Genomic DNA, 17,477 nt, shown 5'->3' with positions numbered 1-17,477 from the left:
TGAATTTCTCTAGGAGAAAAGGTACTAGTTCGATGACCTCCTTTTACTTCTTCCTTTTAATCTCCTAGTATGAAGTCATTAGAAAGTAAAAAATAGCTCTTCTTGTAGTTACTACTTCAAAAACTTATAGGGAATTTGTGCCCTTGTGCCTTCAGCCAGACTGAAAGAGGGCCTGATGACTAGAGAGCATGAACAGAAACAATGCAGTAACTTCCATGAATTCACACAACTTAAAGGCTATGGAAACAAGATAAGCAAGAATTACAATAATTGGAGAATGCACATGCAGCTCTTATTTTCTCATTTCTATACCATTTAACCTTCATATGATACTGCTGGACTAGGATAATGAATCCTATGTACAACTATCTCAAGTTTCATGGGCAAAATCTTTTATACCATGGGTTGAACAGTCTATGTAAGCAATCAGAAGTAGAATAATAAAGTTAACAAAACATTCTAATAATTAAGATGACAATTTGTCTGAAGACACGGAAAAGAATTAAAAATAAACATTTGGGGTAAAAAATGGGAGTTCATAACCCACTTGAATCAAATGTATGGAAGATGATATGCCATGAGCTTTGTAATGTTTTGAACAACCAATAATAAAAAAAACATTAAAATGCACTGCCCTTTGAGCAGTTTTTTTATACTCTAAGGTGCTAAATATTGTAGTTCTGCCTATAGTCATTCCATTTTGAGAACAAATCATTGGCCCATAATGAGACTGTAGTTATTCCAACGTTCCTGTAAAATATTTAATGGTACTCTAATCAGGACAAAACTAACTCTATTTCACATGTTACAAATACATATCTTTAATGATGCTATGTTTCTGACATGAAATATTAGAATTATGACTATTATATGTGTTTTTAAGAGCATCAGATCATTACCAATATGAAGAATGATTTAGTATCTTCATATCAAAAGCTATGGCAAATATAATGATGATTTTAATAGTGGCACAAAGCCTTGACTAAATTATATGACAAAGACATTTTTAAAATTTGTTTTACTTAGTTACATATGACAGTACAGAGTAGAATGAAACAGACATTATTATTACTGTGTGTATATATGTGACAAAGACATTTTCATGTTCAGATTCTTATAATGCTTAACCACAAAATCACAGGAATGTTTATTGTTGTTTATTTTTCCATCATTGATTAATTATTCTTTGGTCTGGAGCAAAACCTTGAAACATGACATTAAAATAGCTAAGACATGGTTTTATCTTTCCAGTGAATAAAATATCTCTTATTCATAAACCTAAACCATGTGAAAAAGCTCCTCTAAAATTAAATAATAAAACATTCTTGTAAAGTACTTGACTATGGCTCATATTCCATATGGTGTATGGAAGCATTTGCTTTTTAGAAAATAATACAATTAACATTGGTTAAGGGATAGTAAATTAAATCATACTAGTGTCAAGAAATATTCTATTGTTGATATAGAATATAAAACTCAAGTACTCATCAAAAAAATGACAACATTTTTACTAAATGTCATTTTAAAAGTCTAATTTTTCCTTTCCTTTCTCATTTTTCCCTATTTAGTACCATAAGAACAGAGGTTGAAGTGACTACATTATTAAGTGATTTTCCAAATCAAGGAAACATGAGCTTACTGGTTGCTGTGCCTTTGTATGAACATTTATAGATATCAACTCCTGACATAAATGGAAGAACTTTTTGAAACCACTAGCAAAGATTTTTTTTCTATATACAATGCTATTGTTATTTTTCTTAGAACTATTTTTGTCATTTAAATACCTATAGCTCAATGAAGAAATTCATGGACATTTATTCATGTCAAAGGAAAAATTAATGTTGGGATGTGAAGTGACTTAAGAAGATTTTAAAATTCTTACACTTAGAGTAAATTAGTTCTTTAAGCAGTGGTTTGGGCCCAGGTTCAAAGAAGTAAATGACTAGACTATTTAAGTGTCCTCTCTGCTTGGAGAATGAGCTCTGTAATTAGGGCTGAGTTCTTGTAGGGGGAATGAAAAAAAAAAAAAAAAAGAGGAACTTTACTTGCCCCTGTCATGCTAAAATATATACCTGATTAAAAGTGACTTACTCGTGTAGTTAAAATGGTTTATCATAGAAGCAGAACAAATTTTTTGTGTATTTTTCATACACTTTAACCATTCAGTTGGGAAGGAAGAAGAAGGAGAATGACATTTAGCTTCTAATCTATTTTTATTGAACTTTGATTATTTCAATAGTTACTCATTGTTCTCCATAATGCTAAGCTTTCATTTGTGTTTTTACTAGTAATTTTATAAAATTGGAAGTGGCCCTTTCAAAAAGCTCACACAAAGGCACTTTGTTAAGAAAACCAACTAAAATAGCAGTTTTATAATCCAGTTTAATAATATCTTATAATATTATCAAGGATTGAAATTAATTTTCTCTACTGTTTTAATCTGAATCCTTTCTAATTTCTTAAGGTGAAATTAAAATAGGTAAATATTCCCTTTGCTATTTATAGCTTCAGGCAAACTACCTGTTTATTTACTAGTTAATTTAAGACTCAATTTAGCTTCCCATGCTTATTCTCCTGCTTTCCTAATTCAAATTCTACTTAACATTCTACATACAGAACTGTTAGTACGTAATGGTGGAGGCTTACTTAATGCAAACAGTATTGATATTTGGTAGGTGTAGGGGTACAAAGAACAGTGATCTCAATTTTAGAGTTCTCATTTTTAAAATATAGAATTATATCAACATAAATCATACAGAAAGTATTTTGTAACTTGACAAAGCAACTGCATGTGAAATATTTTATACTGTTATATAAGGCAATAAGTCTTAAGTATTTTATGTGTATATGCAAACTGTATGTATGGATATTGCTTAATATAAATATATATTATGATGTTGAATATGATAAAAAAAATAGCCAAACAAATATGGGAACATGCTGTGATGCTACCACAAAATATGCATTTCAAAATATACCCCAAACTTTTCAAATTTTTATATTAAAATCATTTTTAGTTGCTTGTTCACTTTTTTGTCAATAGTCACTAATGCAACAAATTATGAAGTCCTAAATAATTAGTAATTTGTACAAATATATAGAGATATTAAAAAAATTCATGCATGTTTATGTGTATATTTTGGGGGAGATATATTTGGGAGAAGATTTGTGTAGCTTTATTATAAAGCCAATATAAACTTCTCAAGTAGTAAAAATAGGAAGTGTAATGAATTGTTTAAAATTAATATGATACAATATTTAGGAAGTCAATGAACATTAAATAATGCTCTGTGTTATTTAACTTGCTCAGTCATACTAAAATCTTAGTTAAGTCAGGACTCCCTGTGGTAGCTATGCTGGTATATCAAATATTCTAACAAGTTTTGGCAGAGGTCTTCACTGTGCAATTGGAACATAAATCAGTTCCTAAAAAGTCATGTCAATTTGTATGTTTTGAAATACAGATATCTGAAAAGTGTAACAAAAATGATCTTTCCTTAAGCATGCGAAGATTTGTTGTGGAATCAACTGTTAAATGTGATTACAATGAAACAGCAATATTAATTACTGAACACTAAATTGAAATCACCTTAAAAATTTGTACTCACTCCCATTTGTATATGTGAATTCATTTGTGTTTTTAATTGATTTTACCATATATCTTCTTGATTATTAAGGACTATAAATTATTTTACTGATATTTCTTTTGCAAAACTCGAATATAGTACTTTCTACTTTAAGATAGTTAGATTTTAAGGTAGAAGGCTTAAATCTTAAAAAAGAAATATGTAATATGTCTTCACTATTAATGAAGATAAAGATACAGAATGAGTCTTCTATCATTTACAAAGCCTGTCTTTTAATATATGAATATCGTTTATATATGTGAACATTGTTTTTTAATATCCTTAAATACAGCTGATTTCAAGAAAGTAAGTTTTAATACATTGATTTATTATGTAGCTTTTCAAAAAGGGCAATGAAAAAAAACCCTAATAAATATTATTCTTCAGATCCCATTTGGCCATCATGGCCATTATTTTCTAAACTCTTTACATTAGAAGAAGATAAAAATAAAATGTTGACAAAAGTAGAATTTCTCAATTTATGCTATGGAAATTTCTCTCAGAAATAGATATTGAAAAATTCCCAAAATCTTAAAAATAGCTATCAAACAGCAATCAGTGAAGCAAAACATATTCTTGTAACAATCAGTTCATGAACACCATCTGCTTTTTAATAGGATTCTGGCTTAAACTCTGAAACAAAAATATTTTAATAGAGTCTGCCTATTACTAAAAAAGCCCTCAAATTATTAAACAAGTCAAAAAGTAGGATACAATAGTTTAACACTTCATGGCTTATGTACTTTTATGGTCATGTATTGGTAAAATATATTTTAAGTGTAGCCTTTCAAAGTGAAAAAATTAGTATGTGTTATCATTGATAAAGCATGAGCTATTCTGAAAACTATCTTTTTAATAGCAATCTCATTAAAAATTCTTATGGCTTAAGAGAGATAAATCTTGGAATAAATTAGATCCCTTGTACTTCCAAGTAAAATTTTTTAAATTTACCTTGCTATTTCTCCCAATGGATGACATCACTTTCTCCTCTGACTTAGAAAAGAACATGATTAATTAGCCCACTTTCTTGAAGTTACTGATTATCTGGAGTACTGATACAAATCTTTCATTGTTTAGAAGAAAGAGAGGGGGCATGAAGAACATATTTTTGTGCTGTGGTCTATGAAAGTTTCATAGAAATGAAGCTACAGATAACCCACAAAACATACCAAAATATTGGATTAAAATAAATCCTGAGAAGATGTAGTGTCATGCATTAAGGAAATGGAAGAACAAAGAGGAGAAAGCAGAAGAAAATACTGTAACAGTGAATTATACAGAAAGTGCAGTAGGATAAATATGGTTTTGCTTTTGCTTTTGTCAATACCAATAGAGTTCAGGTGAGAGTTGGGAATTTGTGAATCCTTCAAAATGAAAACTTTGATGGCTAAAGAGGTTAATTTACACATCAGATTAATCAAAGAAATTATCAAGAGAACCTATTTAACAGACAAAAATCCTCATCCATAAATAAGAATTTATATTCTGCTGGAGAAAAAGATGATGGTGGAATGTGTTGGACATCATTATCCAAAGTATATGTATGCAGACACGAATTAGTGTGAATATACTTTGTATACAACCAGAGATATGAAAAATTTATGATCTATATGTGTAATATAATTCGAATTGTAATGCATTTTGCTGTTGTATATAAATTAAAGAATTAATAAAAAAGAAAAAGATGATATTCAATGAAATACACAACGTCTTTAAAAAGTGATCCATGCAAATTAGGGGCAGAAGTAGAGACTTATGGTGATAGGTAGACATTTAACAGAATCAAATAAGGAGAGCATCTCTGTGGTGGTGAAATCTGAACAGAAATCTGTACAGAAGAGTGAGACATGCAAAGATCTGGGAAGAGATCCAGATGTGAGCCCTGGATGGGGTGAGGTTGGTGCATCCAAGAACAGCTTGGCTGGAGCAGAGTGAGGAGTTGTGGGTGTCTGGAGAGTGGCTGAGGTGGTGAGACAGGCAGATATCATAACATATGGGGCCCTGTTAAGAAATTTATCATATATTCTGAAATTAATGTAACTCTACTGGTGAGTTTAAGCTGCACAGCCAGTGGAATAACTCAATGTACATTTTAGAAAATCACCCTCATTGCTTTTTAGAGACTTGAATCTAGGGAAGGCAAGAGTATAAAGGGGCCAGGTTATAGAGCACAGTGGAAATAAAAACTGTTTGGGTTCTGGACCAGGCTGGCAGGGTTAATGTATGTAAAACCCAAATTATATTCCTTGCTATCTGGCCCTCCCTCAACATTCCAGTTCCATTTACAGTAAACTCTCTCCTCCTCTTTGCTGTGTATATATCCATCATTCTGGACCTCTGTACATTTAATTGCCTCTATTTAGAATGAATTCAATTTTTCTCATCATGGTACAACAGACAGTACAACCTTCATGCCTAGAACTTCCTCTTGGAGCCTTTCCTGACATTTTGGGAAAAGGAGATGATAACATAGAATCTTGTATAGTATAACATATATCGTCCACACTGTATTATGTTACTTGTTTTATCTTAATGCCCAATAAACGCTAATTCCCCCACCCCCCAATTTTATTAGTTTGTGAAAATTTATAATCTGTAAACTACTGAGCTCTAGACTTCTTAAATTTACATGACTTTGACTACCACTCAGGAAGATCTCAGTACATTTAATATCTAGTAATACATAGTTAGAATTAATAAATTTAATTTAAAATAGTTTCAAAGCATGTCTAGATATTTGTATAAAAATTTAAAATTCACATCTTAAATTCAAAGTATCTAAAATGCTAAAAAAAGATCTTTGATAGTTTATAAATTTGTCTACTTTGTGCACAATAAATCTGACTTTATATATAGTTGGTTCACATTAAATTATGCATTGATTTTGACCATTTGGAAGAATTTCTGAATTGTGTTCCAAAGCTCAATACACCTAAGATTTTTCACACTCAGTATTATTTTATAAGTTTACTCATTTTTTATGACTAAACTATTAATTAGTATTGTTTACACAATCAGTAGTGCAACCTGTATCACCCTATTGTTTATTGCCAAATCCAAAATGAATACTGTCAGGAAAAATACTGGTGACTTGAATCTCTTTTTTAACTAAGTGCATTTGAATTCAGAATATATGGAGAGGGACTAGGGTTGTGGCTTAGTGGTACAGTGTTTGTCTAGCATGCGTGAGGGACTAGGTTTGATACTCAGCAACACATAAAGAAATGAATAAACAAAATAAAGGTATTGTGTCCATCTACAACTAAAAAAAGAAATTCTTTATAAAAAAAGAGTATATGGAGAGATATTAAGTACACCAAATATAAAAGCCTGTTTTTTTTTTCTTAATGACAAATGCCTGGAATAGAATATTACTTTTAAATACTGTAAAAACATATTTTAAAATTTTCTACTCGACTCATTAAAAGAATGTATAGAATACAGCTATAAAAATAAATATCTACACGTTGTAACTGAAATAAAAATCACTAGTCAAACTGGATAAAATCACAATGTACCAATGGTTCTCTGACTCTATAGATATGGTCTCTGAACCTCATTTGATGACATTTTTACTTTTTTAGATATATTTTTTAATAAATAAGAATATGATAGCAAAATTCCATTGTAAAATTAGAAAATTTAAAAATTTTAACTTAGTAATATGATTATTGATCTTTGTATCTACAAAGAGACTGACAGTGATATATAGTAATGTATTTTTTTTAACCCACAGCCAGTGTTTAACACAAATGGACCAGTCAAAATATAGCATTATCACAGAAACACCTATTTAGAAGTGTTAGGATTTAAAGACCTAGAGTTCAGAAACTAGTGCACTAGGCAGAGCTCTTAATTTGAATAGAAGACTTGTTTTAAGTTGAACTATGGTACTTATTGAGCACCTCCTGAAATAGCTACATATTAGATTTTCTTAATTATAATATGCTTGCTTTCATAACTGATTATTATTAATAATTCTCATTCTTATAGAGATTTTCACAAATGTGTCTAAAACATCTGTATGTTTTCCCTCAAAGCATATGTACACATTTTTAAGTAATCTCTACTATTCAAACAAACATAAAAATTCCTTTTGATTCTACAAGTACTAGGACCAAGTCTCACTTGAGGTTAGGCTAACAAAGTTTCCAGATATAAAATAAGCATGGATGAAGTATGATAATTATATTATTCTTTCAGTCTGCCAGTCCTAGAAATGCTCTTTTTTTGAATAGTAACATCCTAAGATTTTTAATGTAAACATTCTAGCTGAAAGAAGAGAAGATGGACCAGATGATGTCCACAAACCTTCCTATTAATGAATTCCAGTACTTAGAATCTAAACTTATGAACATTCTTTGTCAAATCTGTTTATAGTTAATGTTTATTCCATCATGTTTAGAAATTAATACCCACTGAAATCAATTTACAATTGATATTTGGGATATTTTGATATTAAAACAAAATATTCAATCTCAATAAATCATAAAATAATACCCTTCTTTCTGGGCAAAATGGCACAGCTTGGGAGGCTGAGGCAGGAGGATCTCAAGTCAAAGCCAGCTTCAGCAACTTAGTGAGGCCCTAAGCAACTCAGAAAGACCCTGTATCTTAAGTAAAATATTAAAAAGGACTGGGGATGTGGATCAGTGGTTAAGTATCCCTGGTTCAATCCTTGGTACCAAAAAAGAAACAACCCGCCCCGCCACACAAACACACACATCATTCCATACAAAAACAAAAACAAAAAACCTTCTCATTTTGCCTCACAGAATGTTTTCTTCCCTTGGTTTTTAAACATATGCTTTTCTGTTTTTTCCTCAAATTTCCAATGCAATAGTCTTCCCTGACATTTAGTATTAGATTTCTAGATTACCACAAGGTTTATTTACCTTCTAAGGTCTGCAAACACATGATTAATAGCAACTCATCCATTGTCTTCTAACTGAAAAGAATCACGCTTACCGTGAAGCCCTCGGTATACTGAAAAGGAGCCCTGGAACTTTCGTCTGCTGTTGGACTCAGAGGCTTGGGGTCAGACATAGAACGCTGCATCATCTTGGCTGTCTTAGGACTTGCCGGGGGAACTTTAGCCATATCTGGATGCAGTACTTTCTGTGGACTTATATCATCAGGGAGGGGTTTTTCATAAGGTACAAAGGCTGATTCTAAGGCTTTGCCTGATGAAAGTGGTGAGATGGGTGAATAAAGGACTTTTGGAGATTTGGGAGGGGAAGGAGCCAGCTGGAGTGTGGAATCTGCCCGAAGGTGAGATGAATAACCAATCTCTAAAGGTGTTGGGCGTTTCTTGTCTTTGGGTGGAGATGTGGCACTCAGATATTGAGGACTTTGTGTGTCTGAATCTGCTTCTGTTTGACATCCTAAACTGCCCCCTTTGTAAGTCTTTTCAGGTGCTGAAATGTGTTTAATTATTTCTACCTTGGCGTCCACTCGAGCTCGTACGGAAGGTGTTCTTATGGTTCCAACTGGTTCAGTTTGCACAGATATCTCTGCTACTGTCTGGACCGCTATGCTGGAGACTTTAGAAGGGGGTTTGGTCTTGTCAGCCTCTCCTGTGCTGTCACCATATTTCCCCGCACGAGCCTTTCTCCTTGATCGAGCAGGCATGTCCCACTCGTCCTGATCTTCATCATCAGTTTGGACACTGGTATCAACGCTTTTCCTAGTTCTCCTTCTCCTGCTTGCACAGCTCCGATCAGCAGCATCTTCATCGTCCGTTTGTACACCACTGTCCACTATTTTTTTAAAACTTCGGGGATCGTCTGCCATACTTTCCCCCATCTCATCATACTGTCCCCGGACTTTCGCTCCAGAACTTCTCTTTTTGGGTGGTTTTTCCTCTTTTACAACAACATCTGTTAGTGGTATTTCTGAGACAGTGCTCAGGATGCCAGGTGGGGCAATGTACTGTGTGACACCATCAGACTGGACCGTATACCATCCTTGACTCTGTGGTATCTCAATGGCCACTACAGTGGAAGCTGTGGTGGTTGCATCTTCAGTTGCCCAAAACTGACCACCTTCTGGGGCAGCATACTGACCTTCCAAAATTGCCTGCTCTGTAGTAGTTTGTGGGGAAGCAGTTCCAGAAGGGTCATAATTATACTGGTAGATCTGGCGAATCTTCTGCTCCTCTAGCTGCTGGTGAAGCTGCTGTTGCAGCTGCTGGATCTGCTCAAGCTGTAATTGTTGCTGGGCTAGTGTCTCCTGTCTCATCATGAACTGGGCCTGCCGCTCTTCTTCTTGCTGATAGAGAAGGTGCTGCTTCATAGACTGCAGCTCCTCCAGCTTTTTTTGAACCATGATCTTTTCTTGTTCTCGGAACCTTTGAATTTCCTGTCGCTCCCACTCTAGTTCCTCAGCAAAACGCTGTTGCTTAATTTTCTCCAGTTCTAGGAGCTCACGCTCTAAGTCAAGTTGCTGCTGCTGTTTGTCTTCTTCAGGGACAATTAAAAGAGTGCTTTCATCTCCCACCATTTCAGAAAATATTTCAGATGCTGTGGTTAAAGTAGGAACAGAGTCTATTGTCTCAGCAGTGAGAGTTTCCATAGTAATAGTTTGCAAGCTGGCATTGATATCAATACCAGTCACTGCAATGTCTGTTTCGGAGGCACCTGTTGTTATGAAATATGATCTAGCCATAGGCTGGCTCTGGTGCAGGGCAGATAATGAAGTCACTGAATCAGTTGTATGAATACCAGACAAATCCCTCACAGTGGTGCTGAAAATAGAGCCAGGTTGTGTGGTAATGGCAAATGTGGAGGGGATCGGAGTTGCTACTGAAGAATAGACAACACCATTAGATGACCTCAAAACACTGCCCACACCATACTGGGGTCCTGGAGGTGGAGTCATTCTTGCTGTGGAATACTGTGGAGTACTAATTCCAACTCCTGAAATGACTTGTCTTGTTTCTGGATATGGACCTGTAGTCTTGCTTGAATAATCCATTACCTCACCTGAAATACAGGGTAGAGTTATAGTCCAGTTCTCAGAACGAATGGTGCTTTTTGGGAATCTCATCTTGATGAATATAATGAATGGGAGCACATGCAAATCCATAGGTTAACCTAATTATGTGCGGAATAAAAGCAATGTTGAACATGCAGGCACATGCAGGTAACTCTGGGAAGAACAAATTAAAAACTGAAGAGACAAAAGCGCACATGTACTCAAAAAATATGTTGCCAAAACATCCAAAGAAAGAGAAAAATAACAAAATTGGAATGGGGACCGCATTTTCATCCTGAAATGAGATGAGGAACACCATAATGATATTTCAAGGAAAGGTCTGTTGCCATATCATACTGACCTGTAGTAATTCTCCCTGAAGTTAGATCTACTGCTGCATCAGTTCCTCCAGAATAATCAAAAGCATTCTTACTTTTATAGAAGAAATGTCCAGCATCTGCTAAGTTAGTGTCAGACATAGAAGGTTTCATTCCACCAATCCCTTTGTAACCATATGGCCCTGAACGATCATATTGATAGTGGTCATCTCTATAACCAAAGCGATCCTCAGGCAGAGTAGTTGCAGGCTGCTGTGCTGTACAGCTCCTTCCAAAAGGTAACTTATAAACCATGTCACAGCACACTGCTCTTCTTCCTGCAGTCAAATCCACAGGTTTTTCATCATCTTCTATTATTTTGGTCACTACACCTGAAGTAGATTCGTCCATTGTTACAACAGTTCTATGAGTCTTTGTTGTACTGAGATCCACCACTTCCCCATCAGTGATCCCCTGAGATGTAATACTATCAGTCCATCCATTTGTGACACCAACAGGAGGCACAGTGACAGGTTTTGTAATGGCCGATGTTACTGCATGTGCTGAAGTACTTAGAGATAAGTTGATTGGAGCTTCCTCTCTAACTGCAGCAAAGGCCTGGCTAATTGGCATCCTGTATGGGGACTCAGCATGCTTTGTTTTAGTAAGCTGGAGTGGTGCTGCCATTGTATGTTCTATACTCATTAGGCTTTCTGTGACTGTAGTATAACTTGTAGTAGCTGTGCATGCAGCAATAGTCACTGTCTCAGTGTCCAGGGATACTGGTGTCACAACTGATGAAGTTGCACTGAGGTTTATAATGGAAGGTTGGACAGCACTAATTTGTCTCCCATAAACTTCATTTGCTGTGGTCTGTCTCCTCACATCCATTGCAGAAGCGGAAAGGTCCATACATTTTTCAGTTGCTTTAACTTCTACTTTTGGTACTGTACGCAAATCAATGACATCACCAACAAGTTGCAACTTTCCATTTTCCTTGTACTGATGCTTCTCTGAATGTAGGCTATCTAGAGCAAGAGGCTCTGGAGGAATTGATATAGAAACACTGCTGGGACCAACACTAGGGGCTATACTTCTAGCAACTGAAACCTCAGCCTTGGAGACCTCAGTTGTGTGAAACTGTGTAACTGAAGTTGGAGCTGCTTGAAATGAAGATGGTGTTACAACAGGGACAGCAGAAAATGTCTCCAAAGCTCCTGAAATGTATAGCATTTGCTGAGAACTTGAAATTTCTGTAGATGTTATAGGAGGAACTACAGAAAACACTGGTTCAATGGAAACCAGATCTTTTGGGGGTGATCCCAGGGGCCAACTGGTAATTGCTTGACTAGCTGAAGAATCTGTTGGAGTTCCAGGTTCAGATGGCAGTGTAATAACCACATAGGTTTCCATGAGGGATTTGGAATATCTTGGTGAAGATTTGTTAGAGTGTGGGGAAAGTGGGGAGGTAGGAGAAGGCAATTTATAATCTGCTGAGGTCACTAAATTTAAGGTCATACTTGAAGTTAAAGATAGACCTGTTGGTTTGGGGTATGTATCTGTTGGTTTTTGTGCAGTTACTGGTTGCTGAGGAACTGCTGGTTTGGGGGCAATTGGAGGTTTGCTTGGCTCGGGCCTATGTGTAAATACAAGTCCAGATGGAATTGAAGAAGGCTTAGGAGGGACAGGAGGAGGGGCAGTGGTACATATTTTTGTTACCGGTAACTCATCACCCCTCTGAACAACTGGTGCCCCTATAGTAGTAATAGCATCAGCCAGAGGTGTAGCAGGAGTAACTGGAGTCACTGGAGCTGCAACTGTGAGCTTTTTTTTAGGATGAATAGTTGGTTTAGGTGAGGTTGGTGGAGGGAGAGGTGGAGGAGGAGGGGGAGGTGGAGGAGGGGGAGGAGGAGGAGGTGGGGGAGGAGGAGGAGGAGGAGGTTGTGCTGATATGTCCAAAGAAGAACTTCGGAGGAATGGATGAGATTTAGTTGGAAGAGAAGCAGCAGAAGGACTGCCAGATGGTAACTGCGATGGAGGTTTTTCCTGACCAAAGACATCTCTGGTTAAAAAGTAGGTAGACGAAAGCTGCTCCTTCATTGGAAGGGCTGTTGTAGAGGAAGGTAGTTGGTCAAACATAGGTTCAGATAAGCTAATTTTTGTTACTTCAGCCTCAGACTCTTTTGTTTTATCTTCATAAGCTTCCAAAACTTCCAGAATCACTCCATTCTCAGTTTCCTTCTTTGCTTTTTTCCCTGGCTCTTTTTCAGACATAGATAAGTCAGTGGAAATAGTGTCAGCAGTTGGCTCCTCAGATTTAGTTCCTACAGATTCTATGATAGAAGGTACTTCATCAGATAAGGGAATAACAACGTGATCAGCACTAGCTCTACCTCCTGGTGTAGTGGTTCTATCTAAAGATACACTTATTTCTTCTGGATAGTCTATAATGCTGCCTGGAAAATAGGTCGATGAAGAAATTTCCTCAGAATCCTCAAATTTACCTATGATGTCCACTGGCTCTGCATAAACTGTGGTTATACTGTCCAAGGTAGCAATAGGTGAGGAGCTATCTGTGGTACAAACTGAAGAAACAGATGATGTGAGAGAAGGTGTATCAGAGGGTGGTACAGATGTTGCACTTTCTGAAGGCTCAGAGTAGGTCAAAATCAGTGATTCATGAGCAATTATTTCTTGAATTTCTCTTGTATAATCAGTTACATATTCATCCTCAATTTCTTCTGTTGAAAAGTGTTGGGTTATTTTAACATCTGGAATAGAGAGTGTTGCACTGCTGGTTGAATCTGTAAGAGATGCTCCTGAGAGAACACTTGATGTCAAAGATGCATCTGGCACCCTGTCAAAGTCCATGGTGGACTCTGTCATGTCATCCCCTAGTGGGGGCTGGGTGGGGCTGGATCCAGGTGTTAACTGCATTTGTTGCCGCTTCATGAGTTCTTCATAGGCAGCATCAGCATCTAATAATTTTTTTTCTTCACTGGTAGAAGTGACCATAGCACCCAGATCCACTATCTCATGGCTTTCTGGAATGATGTAAGAGCTTGAAACAATGTCTTCTTGAGGCACAAGAGAATGCAAACTTTCCAGTTCATAAAACTCTTTCTGGAGATCTGTAATTTTCTGCATGGGATCTTCATAAATCTGTTCTGAGAGTCTAATTTTTTGCTCTCTTCCTCTCTGCTGCATGAATCCATTTTCTTCTTCTGGCCTTGTTAGCAGACTGCCATCTACTGACCCATTGTATGTGTCCTCTACTAAAGATTCATAAATGTAATCCTCTATTAGCATCCCACCATACAAAGGCTCTTTTTCAAACACTTCATCTCGTTCATTTGCAGCTGGAAAAGCTTTATATTTGTGGGTTTTATGCATCATTTCTTCGTACATCTCCTCAGCACTTTTTAATGCCTTTTGAGCACCTTCTTTCTGCATAATAGATTGCTCATCTGTTGGAGAGTATAAAGACACAGCTGTAGGCAATTTATAAACTTTTTGTACTTCTATTATTTTTTCTGGGCTGATTTCAAAACCTTCTGGGTCTGATTCTATGCTAGGTGAGTATTCAGAACATGAAGATCTATGGAGCTCCTCCATTTCTGCTGCTTGGCGTAATTCTTCGGTTGGAGACGCATCTTCTATGGGAGAGAGATTACTGGGTGGCGTCTTTGGTCTTTCCCTCCTCCTCTGAGCTCGAAGTTCATCTTTGTCTTTCTTTGATTTCTTACTAGAACTCTTTCTTTGTTGTTGTTCTAATTCCCGCTGTTTTTCTTGCTCTTTTAATAATTCTTCTTCCTCTCTCAACTCTTCTTCTTCTGAAGAATCTTCTATGGTAGGTAAAAGAGGGCCATGTGATCTGTGCCGGGGTTTGCGTTGCTGTTTGCTTTCTCCTTTTTTGTGACTTGGGCTACTGTCACTGTCCTCATCAAGTGAGGACACGGATGTAGGAGATGTACCAGGAGTGAAGCTGGAAGCATGAAGACTAGAAGACCCTTCTCCCCTGGACCTGTCTTCTGGTGAATCTGTCAAGCTTTCCATTTCCAATTCTGGCTCTTCGTCAAAATACAAAGTTGTTTTTCTCTGCGATGGCTCTGCCGAATATTTATCTGCTATGGTGCTGTTCAGTTCAATTGTTTTAAATCGACGGAGCCCGCCTCCTCCAGCAACTACAAGTTCTTCACTTTCCTGACTTTTAGTTTCTCTGTACTTCAGCTCTGGACTTTCGTCAAATGTCTCATCATCCTCATCGTGCCACGAATGACGCCTCCCTGCATCATCATCGAAGCTTGCACTACTTTTTCGAGTCAGTCGTCTGTGTTTCCCTGCGGTAGCTTTCCCCTTCCCCTTCATTTCCTCCTTCTTGTGGCTCTCCGTGATACTGCTCAGCTCTTTGAGCTGGTTCCGGATGAACTCGTCGTCTTCTGAAGCAGAAGCATCTTCATCAGCGCTCATTTCTATGATTTGCTTTCGAATGAAGTCCTCATCTTCCCCGGACCCTTGACTGTCTTCCTGTTTGTACTCTTCGCTGCTCGATGAACCAACACTAGTTCTCCGTTTTCTTTGTGGGACAGGTGAGTTTTCACTTTCACTACTGTCATCAATTGAATCATAGGGCTGTCTTCTCGTAGCTACATCATCGAAAAACTCAGACTTTTCTTTAGGGTCCTTACTAGAAGGAATGGCTTGTTGGCCATCCTTTTTGGAAGTCTCCTTCTTTTCTTCTTGAGTTTCCTTGAGCTCCTCTTCTGGAACAGTAACTTCCAGTGTTTCTGAAGAAATCTGCATTTTCAGCTGGTCTGCAGGCTGCTCAGCAGAAACCTCCTGGGGTTGTGCTTTCTTTTCTGACTTTTCATCAAGTGCACTTGCCTGAGCTTCCAGAATAGACAGGACTGTACTTTCTAACTTAGCTAAGTCTGAGGGGCTGGAAGGGCTGCTTTCTTGTGAAAAAGAATCCTTTTTGAGTCCCTTAAGCAAATCCTTTTCATCACTTGGAATAAGACTTGGAATTTCACCAAGTGAACCTGATATTCCATCAGAAGAATATCCCGTGTCACTCAGGCCTTGTGGACTTTTAGGCTGCTGAGAACTTGAGGTGTCTGATTTGTCCTCTTCCTTTTCCTAACAGAAAGGAAAAGATACAGGAAAGCTTAACATGGTTAAATTTAACACATGGCCTCTCCATCACTCCCAAATAGCCATTAAAAACTGAGAAATAATTGTGGAAATTCTTTTCAACTACCTAACTTCAAGCCACTATTAAAAAAAAAAGAAGTTAAAATGAGAATAAAAAATGAAAAAAATTGATACATATTGATCAAGGTTCAGTTTTATTTTTACTAAGTTTAATTTATATGCCAATTCATAATTATCTTTTATTCTTTCATTAGTACTCTAGCCTTTTACATTTCAGGTTCACTTTCCTTCAAATTTACTTTCAGTATATTTACTTTGTGATATAATTCAAATTGTGAAGAAAAATTTTAATGATTACTTTGCTACTGACATAATTAAACTCTGGATTATGAGGTCCAGAAAAGGAGAACAAAGAATAGACTTGAATGCAAGTTATACTTATGATAAAAAATTTACTTAACAAAATAAGCAAACCACATGATAATACTACATGTGTCTCCTACTACAAAGGAAAGGTATAAAAATTATATATACTTGGTATTGTTAATATTATTACTCTATATCATTTGTAATGAATGTTTAGAAATTGTAAACTTTAAAAAATCATGCAATACTTATTGTACTCATTAGTTCAGCTAAAGAGAAATATTTGTTATTTTATCTCCAGCATCCCATTTCAATGTTTAGATACTGCTTATGTCACTGATTTTGAAATTACTTGGTGTTTTATCCTGAAGAAAGATACCTTCAACCAGTACAATAATTTGTGAGTGGAAATATGGGTTTTCCAGGGACCCAGGACACAGTATACAACTTAGCCTGGACCTGGCTGCTTTCCTGTGCTGTGATAATGCCACACCAACAGCCTTAGTTCAAGAAAATGTTAATAAAATGAATGAAAATGTTAAGCACGCAGACATTTTGCATAAAGCTTTTGCTAATTAAAAATACCCATGAACTGATCTAGATAGTTTCCATGTTTAGAGGGTGTCACAATAGAGGAAGAGCTGCAATGAGAACATATTGCATCTCATGCTGGCATAGGAGGCATCTCCATTTCACTATGTCTGCATTGTGAACTATCCAGACACTCTTAGTAGGTTTGTGGGTGTAGGCTCTTCTTATATGTCCATAGCTCAAAAGAACACACATCAGGATGTACTAACAGACATATGAAACACCTTTTCTTTCTCTCCCACCTGCCTCTCTCTTCCACCTCCCTCTATTTCCTTCTCCTTCACCTTCTAGCTATAGAGTTATCAAATATAAATACTGCTGGCTTAATACTCGTTTTACATTCAGTTTCATCAATATATACCTTTATTGTATATGGTTAAACAACATATCCTGAGCAAATTATAGGGTAAAGGGTTTTGCAGAATTTGTAAAATGATTTAATTCATAAATA

The 17,477-nt window shown here is 36.3% G+C and overlaps 1 protein-coding gene across 4 annotated transcripts in view; it reads right to left on the bottom strand.

Annotated features, from left to right (window-relative positions):
• The window catches only part of Pclo (piccolo presynaptic cytomatrix protein), a 402,900-nt gene that overhangs the window by 177,916 nt on the left and 207,507 nt on the right, over window positions 1-17,477 (bottom strand). For 3 of the 4 annotated variants that reach the window (XR_013435134.1, XM_021735866.3, XM_040291704.2), the window contains exons 5-6: window positions 10,963-16,054; window positions 8,595-10,609 (exon numbers count right to left, since the gene is read on the bottom strand). Coding sequence is in view for 3 of the 4 variants with exons in the window: in XM_021735866.3 (XP_021591541.2) it covers window positions 8,595-10,609; window positions 10,963-16,054 (7,107 nt within the window). In the remaining variant the exon portion in view is untranslated. The remainder of the gene's footprint in view (window positions 1-8,594; window positions 10,610-10,962; window positions 16,055-17,477) is intronic. The other variant, XM_078040136.1, reaches the window with a different exon arrangement.

Source organism: Ictidomys tridecemlineatus, chromosome 2, assembly GCF_052094955.1.
Source record: "Ictidomys tridecemlineatus isolate mIctTri1 chromosome 2, mIctTri1.hap1, whole genome shotgun sequence".
NCBI classification, from domain to species: Eukaryota; Metazoa; Chordata; class Mammalia; order Rodentia; family Sciuridae; genus Ictidomys; species Ictidomys tridecemlineatus.
This window is presented reverse-complemented; position numbering and strand designations above follow the sequence as displayed.